The sequence below is a fragment of the Ochotona princeps genome, chromosome 7 (genome assembly GCF_030435755.1).
Source record: "Ochotona princeps isolate mOchPri1 chromosome 7, mOchPri1.hap1, whole genome shotgun sequence".
Classification (NCBI taxonomy): domain Eukaryota; kingdom Metazoa; phylum Chordata; class Mammalia; order Lagomorpha; family Ochotonidae; genus Ochotona; species Ochotona princeps.
Window position 1 is genome coordinate 10,891,647 of NC_080838.1, and position 12,714 is coordinate 10,904,360.

Below are 12,714 nucleotides of genomic sequence, written 5' to 3' on the forward strand. Positions count from 1 at the left end.
GTGGCCGCAATAGCCGAGCTGCGCCAATCCGAACCCAGGAGCCAGGAGTCTCTTCCAGGTCTCCTATGTGGGTGCAGGGTCCTAAGGCTTTGGGCTGTCCGCGACCACTTTCCCAGGCTACAAGCAGGCAGCTGGATGGGAAGTGGGGGCCACCAGGATTAGAACCAGTGCCCATATGGGATCCCGGTGTGTGCAAGGCGAGGACTTCAGCCGTTAAGCTACTGCACCGGGCCCGTCTGGTCTTCTGATCAAGGATATAATTTAGCACAGTCATTAAGTCGTAAATCTAGAGTAGTAGATGGTGTGATGTTTTTGGAGTATGTGTGCATTCATACCTTGCCTCTGCTACTTACTGACCTTTCCTGGCTAGCCTTGTCAGTTATCTCTAAGATTTTATTATATCATATATAAAAATGAGATTATTCTGTATACCTTGCAGTAACTATTGTAGATATTTTTAGAGATAATGGGTATAAAATGCCCACCACATTGACACTCGGGAATGACAGTTTTTTCTTTGTGTTTATTCTGGCTCTCTTGGAGTGACTTTCACAGCTAGCAGTAAAAAAAAACCTTCTTGGCAAAGGATATATTAAAACATTGGAATGGCAGTTTGTGCATTTATTTGATTCTAGGGCTGATGAAAAGGAGTTGTCATTATGTATTTGTATTTTAAAGTTTTAACCATAATGTGGTTAAATAGAAAGAACAATGATGTGGGTTTTTTTTGGTAGGACTTACTGTCTTTTAATTCTAGATTCCTAAACATTCAGCAATTAAGAGATATTGCTTAAATTATTTTGTTGAATGCTACTGTTTTTTTTTTTTGTAAGCTTCTGTTACAGAAAAGAAAGTCCTTTGAAGCAAAAGTAATGTTTAGTATTGAGCTGTGAATTTCATTTACTGTTATTGTTTTAAACTTCATTACCAAAGATGATAGATAGTCCCCTGCAACACTTTGCTGTTGGCTAATTTGGGGACACAGTGATACCTCGTGATTGCAGTAAAAGCACTGTGATATTGGGTTGAGTAGGGTTTCGTAAAGGAACTCTTGAATCATTCCATTAGGCTGTAAGTTAACTGAATCTTCAAGTTCCACCTTTCCCTAGGTGAAGCTAGTGGGCTATGTCTAACGTTCTACAAACAAGTGGTGATTTAAACAATGGCAGGACAAATGTCAGCTTAGAGAGATTTGTGTGATCCTCAGGCTTACAAGTACCTCATATCAATCTCTCATACTTTTTTTTCTTACCATTTTATGAAGACTATTGGGTGAAGCCTGGGGACCATGTGATGATGGAAATATCTTGTCAAGATTGTTACTTAAGAATCCAACATATTAGTATCTTGGATTTGGAGCATGAAATGGATACTGCGAAAAGTTTTAAAAATAAAGACTTATCATCTTTTGGAAATGAGGCTGAACTCTGTAATGCCCTGGCAAACCTTCAGACCAGTAATCCAGATGCTGTGGAACAGGTGTGTGTTTTGGAATCCACAGAAATTGCTTTGCTGAACAACATCCCATATCATGAAGGCTTTAAAATGGCAATGAGAAAAGTGCTGTCTTCTTTGACTCCAGAGAAGCCATGTCAGGCCATGGATACTCACTGTCAGGACAGCGAAATGAGCTCTGGAGCTGAACAGAGTGATGCTGTGGAGAGCAGCCACGAGCCTTTCTACGTGTTGGATGTGTCTGAAGGCTTCTCCATCCTGCCTGTCATTGCTGGCACACTCGGACAGGTTAAACCATACAGCTCCGTGGAGAAAGAGCAGCACCGTATCACTTTGGGTCTCATATCTGAAGCCAATCACTTTCCTAAAGAAACTCTTGAGTTTTGGCTGAGACATGTGGAGGATGAATCTGCTATGTTGCAAAGACCAAAGTCAGACAAGTTGTGGAGCATAATTATATTGGATGTCATTGAGCCCTCTGGACTCATTCAGCAGGAAATAATGGAAAAAGCGGCAATATCCAGGTAAGACACAAACTACAACTTTTGGGTTTTTTTTTTTTTTTGGTCTCAAATTGCATGTGAATGCTCCTGACTCCTTTAGTGGTGGAAATAGACTGAGTCAAGGTGACTGCGGCTCTGGTGTTGCTTTTCACACTAGTGCCTTCTTGCTTTTCTCTTTACGTGCATTGCATGTACTGCAATGTTTTTATTCTGAAGAAATCTTTATACTGTAGGTGTGAAGAAGAACGCTTGCTGCTTTGGGTTTGGATTGTTGATATGTCATTTGGGGGGCATTAGATAGAAATCTGTCAGTATGTAAGAGGATGTTGGGGTGAAAAAAGCAAAAGTTGGATTTTAACTTTATGATATGAGAAATATGCCCCTTAGCTTTAGCAAACCACAGTGGTGGAGCGCTCCCTAGTGTCTCTCTGTGTTACTGTCAGCGCTCTGGTACTCTGCTAAGCCAGGATGGGTTCCTGGGTTCTTGGTACTCCCTCAGCCTGTCACCAGTTGTAGTCAAGAACAGCAGAAATCACACCCTGGAGCAGATTCTTGAAAAATCAGAATGTTGGATTAAGTCCTACTTTCTGAAGCAGAAGCTGGCAGTTAGGAAGCTTCTCCCAATTGTGTTAAATTGTGTTGGGGTGGGGTGCTGTGATGAGTAGACGCTATTTATTTTCTGCCCATTTTAAAACATATTTTTAAATTTTTTATTGGAAAGACAGATTGGCAGAGAGAAGGAGAGAGAGAGAGAAAGATCTACTTTGTGTTTTATTTCACAGATGGCTGCAGTGGCTAGAGCTGAGCTGGTCCGATGCCAGGAGCTAAGAGTTTCTTCCAGGTCTCCCAAGAGCATGCAGGGTCTGAAGGCTTTGAGTCATTCCACATTGCTTTCCCAGGTCATAAGCAGGAAGCTGGATGGGAAGTGGAGAAGCTGGGACGTAAACTGGGGCCCACATGGGGTACCAGTGATGACAGTTGGAGAGTTAACTAATTGAGGTATCATACCATTCCTCCATTTTCAATGTGGTGCCTCTTGGCTCCCTGTTTGGCTGGGGTTCAGGATCTTCTTAACATGTTTCTGATTTTCTCACAAAGGTAGTTAGTCTGTATGTTTTTGTTAAGTTCATGTCTCCATGAAGGAAGGTGGATCTTGGGTCCACTGTTATGTTTTTTTTAATTTATTATTTTTTATTCATTAATTACATTGTATTATGTGACATAGTTTCATAGGTACCGGGAGTCTCCCCACCCCTCCCCAAACCCTCCCACCATGGTGGATTCCTCCACCTTGTTGCATAACCACAGCTCAAGTTCAGTTGAGATTCCCCCATTGCAAGCATATACCAAACACAGAGTCCAGCATCTTATTGTCCAGTCAAGTTCAACGGCTTCTTAGGTATACCCTCTCTGGTCTGAAGAGAGAGCCAGCAGAGTATCATCCCGATCAATTAAAAGCTCCAACATACCATCAGCAAAAATTTACATCATTATGGAATTAATTGACATAGTAATGAGTAACCAATATGTTAAAAGTAAATGCGAGTTCTTCACCACCTTCTGTGACCACCTCATTGACATTTCAATTTTAGTTTATACACAACATATAACATACATAACATAACATGTTATACATAACATCATATCATCTTAACTTAAGGCAAACATGTGGTATTTAACCTTTTGGGATTGGCTCATTTCTCTTAGCATTATGGTTTCCAGTTTGGCCCATTTGGCCACAAAGAACTGCATTTTGTTTTTTTTAATAGCTGAGTAGTATTCCATGGAGTAGATGAACCATAGCTTTCTTATCCAATCCTCTGCTGATGGGCATTTTGGTTGCTTCCATGTTTTTGCAATTACTGATTGTGCTGCTATGAGCATAGGAGTGCATGTTGGTTTCTCATAAAACAATTGTTCTGGATATATTCCTAGGAGTGCTATTGCTGGATCATACGGTATGTTGATTTTGAGTTGTTTGAATGTTCTCCATACTGATTGCCATAGAGGCTGTACCAGCCTGCAGCCCCACCCCGCTGTTATGTTTTCTTGCTGATGTCATTCTCCCTGTAGCTTTGTAGTAACTTTCAAAATCAGGATTTATGGGACCTTCAACTTGATTCTCAGAGATTGTTTCCTTTAAAAAGGTTTTTAATTCGGGCCCGGCGGCGTGGCCTAGCGGCTAAAGTCCTCGCCTTGAAAGCCCCGGGATCCCATATGGGCGCCGGTTCTAGTCCCGGCAGCTCCACTTCCCATCCAGCTCCCTGCTTGTGGCCTGGGAAAGCAGTCGAGGACGGCCCAATGCCTTGGGACACTGCACCCGCGTGGGAGACCCGGAAGAGGTTCCAGGTTCCCGGCTTCGGATCGGCGCGCATCGGCCCGTTGCGGCTCACTTGGGGAGTGAATCATCGGACGGAAGATCTTCCTCTCTGTTTCTCCTCTGTGTATATCTGGCTGTAATAAAATTAATAAATCTTTAAAAAAAAAAAAAAAAAAAAAAAAGGTTTTTAATTCCTTTGGGATACCATCTGATTTTTAGGATGAGCTTTTCTGTTACTGCCATAATTGTCGTTTTGACAGAGTTCATTGACTGTATGTATGTCATTGAGGTGATATTGACCTCTTAGCAACATTTAGCCTTGCATTCCAGGAACATGGGCTCTCTGTGTGCAGTCTTTAATTTCTTTTAGCCAAGTTTTGCAGTTTTCAACACCTAGGTCTTTTACTTTGGTTGGGTCTACTCCTAAAGTATTCTGTATTTTTTGATGTTATTATGAATCAAATTATTTTCTCAATTTACTTAGCAAGCCAAAAGAAAGGGTCCTGAAAACCCTCAGTTTAGAGATAGTTGATCAGAAAATAGTACTGGAATCTTATACGTTAGAACTGTGGACTGATTTTCTAACTTGAGATTAACTTTGGGTAGATATTGTCCAAGTTGATGAGCGTCGTAGCTATTAGCTGGATTGTTGCTCTGCTCCTCCTAGCTGGTGACGGGACAGAGGACAAGGTCATGTCACCTGAAGCCCTACATTTACTATTGTTAGATTCGCCACTCGCCAGATGTCAGATTTGCCACTGGCCAAAATGTTAGATTCGCTGACCATCAGGGAAAGAATAACTCAGCCAAATATATGAAAAGAATTTAGATGGCCTTTATTTCAGGGACCCACGGTCACGGGCTGCCCTTGCCCAGGCAGTAGAAAGAGGGGCTGGCTGAAGGAGTGGGCTGCAGAGGATGAAGAGCGTGGAAGAGATGAGGAAGGGGCTTTTTAAACTCTCCTTGACACAGAAGCCGAAGCAGGGGTTGCCTCAGCCCTTATTGGTGGTGGGATATGGTTCTGTGCCCCTCATTGGTGGAACGGTGGTCTCACAGCCTGAGGGGCCCGCCAGAATTCTGCCATCCGTTCCGGGTTTGGTTGGAGGCTAACTGTCCTCCTCTGGTTACCATGGTAGCCGTCAACTATCAGATGCGTTAGGAGCGAAATCACATCTGGCAGGGTATTCTAGTGCTTACTCCCTATTCTTCATAGACCATGATCCAAAGTTTTTTTTTTAAGAGGTTGCGTTATATCAGATTTATTTATTTAGTGTTGGAATGTCAGAGTTAGAAAGAGGGAGGGAGAGACAGAGATCTGTTGCTTCATTCCCCAAATGGCAGCAATGGCTGGCGCTGGGCTGATCCGGAGCCAGGAGCCAGGGACTTCTACATCTCCCACTGGGATGCAGAGGTCCAAGTGCCATGCTAGCCTTTGCTGCCTTCCTGGGCTTTTAGAGGGAGCTGGATTGGGAGTGGAGCAGCCTGGACTAGAACCCAAATGGGATGCTGGTGCCGTAGATGGAGACTTAGCAGGCTAAGGCACCACAATAGCTCTAGCTATTTTAAGTTTTGTTAAGAGCTGTGTAATTTAGTTTAAAAGCTTGCACTTTTACTACTTGTGGAGATTGAATTTCTGTCACTTTACCTAAAATGCTAAAAATTTCATTGGAAGAATAATGAACGTGAGTAAAATAGTCAAATAGTTGATTTGTATGTGTTAGCATAAGGCTTATAACTCAGGTGATTGTGTTGGAAAACTGCTTAGGAGATTGACATTGAAAAAATATGGTTATTGGGCCCGGCGGCATGGCCTAGCAGCTAAAGTCCTTGCCTTGAACGCACCGGGATCCCATATGGGCGCCGGTTCTAGTCCCAGCAGCTCCACTTCCCATCTAGCTCCCTGCTTGTGGCCTGGGAAAGCAGTCGAGGACGGCGCAAAGCTCCGGGACCCTGCACCTGCGTGGGAGACCTGGAAGAAGCTCCTGGCTTCAGCTTGGCCCAACTCCAGCCATTGCCACATGGGGAGTGAATCAGCGGATGGAAGGTCTTCCTCTCTGACTATCCTCTCTGTATATCTGAATTTGCAATAAAAATAAAAAAATAAATCTTTAAAAAAATATTTTTTCCTTCTGTAGATGTTTACTACAATCTGGGGGCAAGATCTTTCCTCAGTACGTGTTGATGTTTGGGTTGCTTGTGGAATCACAGACGCTGGTAGAAGAGAGTGCTGTTCAAGGAACAGAGCGGACTCTGGGATTCAACATAGCACCTTTCATGAACCAGTTTCAGGTAAGTGTCTGGAGGCGGAAGTTCAGCTAGGATACTGTGACTCATGGCTTATCTTATCTCTCTTTCCTCTGATTTAGTCACACTGTTCAGCTGGATTAGAATAGCAGTGACACAGCTGGAGCAGAGGAGCCTGCAGGTGAAGACCAACCTGAGGGTTAGAGTAACCCAGGGCATCTGGTCAGGAATACTGACTGGAGTCTGCAGGTGCTCTCACAGTCACTGCACTCTGACGGAGGCCAGCATGGAAGTGAGGACTTAACCTGCTCACCCTCACTGGGGGCTGCTTCTGGCAGTTTCACGGTTTGCGAACCATTCACTCACTGACTTAGATTTTATTATCTTCTTTCTTCTAATGTTCTGACAACTGAATCAATAAGATAAAATGCAAGATTGGTAAAAAAAAAAAAAATAAAACCGTAGAAGAAGTAACTTAATTCACCAGATGTCCACAGAATGTCTACTGCGTGACTGTTCTATTTGGGGACTATGGCTGTGAAGCTCGGGAGATTTAAGTTCTTGCAGCGATGAAGCTAGCACCTAAATCAGAAGAGAAAAACAAGTAAAAATATTAATATGATAGTGCTCTGGGCATAAAGTAAGTTAAGCGAATTAGGGTGTGAAAATATGGGATATTCTATTTTTTATTAATTATTTTTTACTTATTTGAAAGTCAGAGTTAGGAGGGTTGGGAGTGATTTTGTATCTGTGGGTTCACTACCCAAATGGTCATAATGGTTAGGGCTGGCCAGGCCAAAACCAGGAGCGCCATCTAAGGTCTTCTCTGGCACAGAGGTCCAAGCACTTACACCATTCTGCTGCTTTCCCAGGCTTGATGGCGGGGAGCTAGATCCAGGTGGAGCAGCCAGAACTCAACTTCTGTGCCACAATGCCAGTCCCAGGACAGACTGTTTTTCTACAGGTTATGCCTAAGGAAAGAACTCACAGATAATTATACCTCAAGAGACTTAGAAAACAAAAACCAAAAACCTGACCTGCAGCAAATCATACTCAATTGAAAGGATTAACAGATATAAATGGACCTGAGCCAAGAATGTGATTGGAGCATTCAGAACAGCAAGAAGAAACTGAGGGACAGTTACGAGATATGTAGTCAGAGAAGTGTTAGGGGTCAGGTCTTGTAGACTTTCTTGGCCATTGTAAGAGCTAGAAACAACGGGAGGGTATGAGGTGGAGGGGTGACACTGTGTGACTTTTCGACAGGATCACTGTGGTTGCTGTGTCAGGCGGAGGATCGTTGTGAGACCAGGTAAAGGGATAGTGTTACTGCAGTTTTCTGGTGAGAAGACAGTAGTTACAACAGGATAGGGACAATGAAAGTGATATAAAGTGGTTAGATTTGGAATATATTAAATGTAGGTTTTTGATAGATTGGATATGAAATTTGAGGGGAAGATACCCTGTTCTTTGGGATCAAGGCCCTGTAGGAATAGTTCCCATTTACTTATACGGAGAAAAGAACAGGAATTTAGGCAGTGCTTATGTGTACAGGGTCATTAAGCAACTGGGTAAAGAGTTCAGAGGAAGCTTGACGCTGTATATTTTGTAGTTAGTGGCATACTGATAGTATTTAAAGCTGTGTGCACTGGGGGGCTGATAACTGAAATCCGGAGAACTTATAAGGTTACCAGTACAGATGGGTTATCTAGAAGAGATCAGCAAAGATGACAAGTCAGTAGGTTAAGGTGAAAAAAAAAAAAAACCAAGTGGAGATAGACTAAGATACAGGTACAGTAGTCATGTGAGTGCAGATGGGAGCTGACATGGGTCTCTATAGCTTTGCTGACTGACACAAACTGAGATGGAGGCATATTGAGGACTTCTGGAAATGGTACAGGCCTGCTTGATACATTGGAAGCATCTAAGGATTGTGATCCCTGGCATCCAATTCTAGGGGTTGGAATATGGCCTGAGATACTGAGCTTCCTAAAAGCTCCCAGGTCATTTTAATTTGTAGCCAAGGTAGAGAACCATTATATTCTGAAAAACAACCAACCAATCATTTTCTTAATGAAATCCACCTACTAATTTTCTTGAGTTGAATTTCTTCTGTCAGAAGTTCAGTGCTTAACATTGAAATTTTGGGAATATTAAAAATTTTAATCTGCCATCATCCAGATGAAATGTCTACAGGTAACGGAAACTATAGCGTATCATTTGATCTGCCTGATAAGCTTTGTTTGGTTCAGTTTTCCTGGTAGCCTGGAATAATGAAAAAAAAAAAAAATCCCTGTATCTTTGGTTGGTAAAATAAAAGGCGATAACAGACATACCAAGGATTATATGATACTGAGCCAAGCAGGAATCAAACATTTGATGAGCCCTGACAAGAAAAAGAATGTTAAAGGGAAGAATTTATAATTCCAGGTACCTATACGTGTGTTTTTGGACCTCTCCTCACTGCCCTGCATACCTTTAAGCAAGCCAGTGGAACTCTTACGATTAGACTTAATGACTCCGTATTTGAACACTTCCAACAGAGAAGTAAAGGTAAGGATAACACCCAAAGTGATAATTGGCATCATCAAAATAATTGTCTTAAAATAGGTTAACACTTTAGATACATAGTTTTTTCCTTTCTTTTGGAGATTCAAATCATTTTTTTAAATTAATGTTGTTTATTCAGCTTTATTTGAGAAGGAGAAAGCAAGCAGAAAGGCAGCTCCAACCTGGTGGTTTGCATGCTGCAGCCTGCAGTGGTGTGCTGGATCAGGCCAAGGCCAAGCAGGAGCCAGGAGTTGAATCCCGGTCTCCCATGGGGGTGGTTGGACTTCACTACTTGGGCCACTACCTGTTGCCCCCACAGTATGCATGAACAGGAATTGAGAAATGAGGGTGCACGGGGCTCCAGCCAGGCACACTGACACGGTATGCAGGCATCCCGACCAGTGGCTCAGCTGTGAAGCCAGGTGCCCACATGCATTTTTTTGAACAATAAACAAAAGTGAATTTGAGTAAATATTAATGAATAAAAGCTTAATGTTAAATTAGGTGATTAAATGTATTTTACAATTTTTATATTTAAGAATACTTATCAAGTTATTCTCTCCTGATGAAATGTTCATAATTTCTCAATTTCATAGGTACACATTTGTAAATCTGGGCAAGTGACTGCTATTCCATTTTGGTATCATATGTACCTTGATGAAGAGATTAAGTTGGATACATCAAGTGAAGCCTCCCACTGGAAACAAGCTGCCGTTGTTTTAGATCAGCCCATCCAGGTTGAGATGGGACAGGAGCTTGCACTAATTGTTCAGCACCACAAAAGCAACGTGAGCATCACAGTAAAGCAGTGACGACCAGTTTCATAATGCAGACTGTCTTAACTAGAGCATCGGAGACAAAATCTGACCTGAGTTAGTGGGATTGTAAACATATAATGAGTGTATGAAACTTAATTCCTTGTAACAAGTATTTTTAAAAGTGACAATAAAGCATATTTAAAAGATACTGAAGAGCAGTTGCTATAGATTTGATTTCTGGAAGAGGATGCATCATTGTGGTAGTTTCAAAATTAGGAAACTTTCATTTTTGCTTAATTTTACTTAATGCCTTGTCATTGTCATACTTTAAGAGAAACTTTTAATGTTTTAGACATCTTTTCCTTAAATCCAAACTTATAACTGAAGCATTTAAAACAGGATCACACTGAAGACTGTGAGCCATGGTGTAGCCAAGCCTGCTTCCTATTCAAATACCCGTGAGGTTCTGAAACAGCTCAGCTTTTGTTGAGAATGCAAACTTAAAGTAAGAACTTAAGTTGCAAGATAAATAAAACTTAAAAAGTGAAGGAGTTAGGGGAGAAAATGAATATTCCAGAGGCATTTTTGGTCTACTTTGGTAAAGAAAAATTAAAAGCTGTTAACTAAATTTTGTATACTTAGTCTTAAACCTTTTGTTTTCAAAGTTTTGCTTAAGAGTGTAGACTAAGAAAATAATTGACAGTTTTGGCAGACTTTTGAAATAGGGAGATTAATAGAGATGGTTATTATCAGACATTGAAAATGTTGTGTTCTTTGTAAGCAGGCCACAAAGAAAAACAAGGCATCTGCTCTCAACTGCTTATTCACGGTACCTCATTAGAATTGAATTACTCATCTTTTTAAAAAAAATTTTTATTGCATATATGTATGGTACACAACATGATGTTATGGGATACATGTAGTTAGTAAAAAGCTTACTACAGTGAAGTAAGTTAACATACCTGTTACCAATCTCATGGCATGAACAGCTCAAACCTACTCACAAGCATGAATCTCAAAGTATTCAATTACCTTATGCTATACATTGAACTAGATTTATTCATCCTCACATATGCCACTGTGTATCCTCTAACCTATACTAACCCATTTCCTCCCAGTGCCACTGTTATGTTCTCTGTGTGTATTTATATTTCACAGACAAGGGAGATCATGTTCACATGCTAACGTTTTTCTCTCTGATTTGTTTGAATTAGCAGGTCTTCCAGGCTCCTCCATGTTGTGGCAGAGTCCCATTCTTCCTGCGGGCTGGGTAACATTCCATTGTATTTATGTACCACTTTCTTTATTCATTTGGTCCATCAACTGAAAGTTTCCATATGATAGCAGTTCTAAGTATGGTTGTGCTGAATTTAGGAGGCACAGATGCCTTCACTAGGAGGTGGTAAAGGCATTTTATTTGGGTACAGGTCCAGAAGAGTGTTCGCTGGATCATATATGCACTCTACTCTTTAGAAACCTCAGTACTGCTTCTATATGGCTGTCTAAATCTGTAGTCTCACCAAAAATGTACAAAAGTTATCTGAAACTGTTACCAACATTTGTTGCTGATTTTTAAAAGTAATTGTCATGCTGATGGGTGTTAGCTAGCTCAATGATTTTGATCAACATATTTCTGCTAATTAATGATACTGAGCATCTTTCCATATTCCTGTTGACTGCTTTTATGTATTTGGAGAAACATTTATTCAAGCCTTTAGACATATTCTTTTAATAGTGGTGTTTTTCCAGTATGGAGTTTGTGTGACTTTTTTTTTTAAGTTATTTTTTTATTGGAAAGGCAGACACATGGAGAGAAAAAGACAGAAGAAAGATCTTCATCCTGTGGTTCATTCCCTAAGTAGCTGCAACAACCATAGCTAAGTTGATCTGAAGGCAGGAGCCACCTTCTGGATCTTCCATGCAGGTGTAGGGTCCCAAGGCTTTTGGCTGTCCTCTGCTGCTTTCCCTGAAGTTCCAGGCCACAGGCAGGGAACTGGAAGGGAAGTGGAATAGTTGTAAACTGGTGCCTATTTTGGGATCCAGGGGATACAAGGTCAAGATTTAGCCACTAGGCTGTTGCGCTGGGCCCTCTTTATACACTTAAATCTCTTATCAGATAATATGGTTTACAGGTATTTTTTCCCAGTCTGTAGGCTGCTCTTTTATTTAGTTGGTTGGTTCTGTTGCCATGCAGATCTTTAGTTTGATGTGTTGTGTAGGTGATCGGTTCCAGGACGCTCCCTGCTTTGCCCTTTTTGAGCGTATGTTCCAGATGTTCCAGTCTCTCATCATAATGGCCACAGTGTTTGCACACAACCTAAGCACATCGTCTCATATACTTTAAACCATCTGCAGATTACACCTAATACAGTCCAAATGCTATGTAATACCTGTTACACTTTAGGGGGTAATGACGAAAGTACATACTCAGTGTATATACAAGTTTTTCTTTAAAATGTTTTTGATCTATGGTTGTTTGGTGAATCCACGGAAGGCAGGCCTACTGTGGCCTCATTTATTTTGCTTTTGTTGCCTAAGCTTTAGGTACTGTGTGTGTGTGTGTGTATGTAGTAGTTTTATTGTTTCTGGTCTTTGATATATAAATCCAATTTTTTCCAGCAGTATTTTAATTAAGACTGTCTTTCCCCTAGTATGTCCTCTTCATGCTGTTTTCCAAAATTATTTGACCATGCATGTTTGCATTTATTTCTAGGCTCTTCATTCTGTTCCACTGGTCCTTATGTTTTATATGATACTACCATACTGCTTTTTATTCTATAGCTTTATAATTTTACATCAGTAAAAGTGATTCCTCTGATTTTTTCCTCAGGACTGTTTTGACCATTTGGGGTTTTGTATGTTTCTTTATGAATTTTAGCATCGT

General features: G+C 41.1%; 1 protein-coding gene across 1 annotated transcript in view; it reads left to right on the forward strand.

Annotated features, from left to right (window-relative positions):
- Window positions 1–10,038, forward strand: part of PRMT9 (protein arginine methyltransferase 9) — a 28,847-nt gene extending 18,809 nt beyond the window's left edge. The window contains exons 9-12 of the mRNA XM_058666788.1: window positions 1,265–1,979; window positions 6,414–6,567; window positions 8,953–9,075; window positions 9,669–10,038. Of these exons, the coding sequence (XP_058522771.1) occupies window positions 1,265–1,979; window positions 6,414–6,567; window positions 8,953–9,075; window positions 9,669–9,884 (1,208 nt within the window). The 3' untranslated portion in view covers window positions 9,885–10,038. The remainder of the gene's footprint in view (window positions 1–1,264; window positions 1,980–6,413; window positions 6,568–8,952; window positions 9,076–9,668) is intronic.
- Window positions 10,039–12,714: the final 2,676 nt, after the last annotated feature.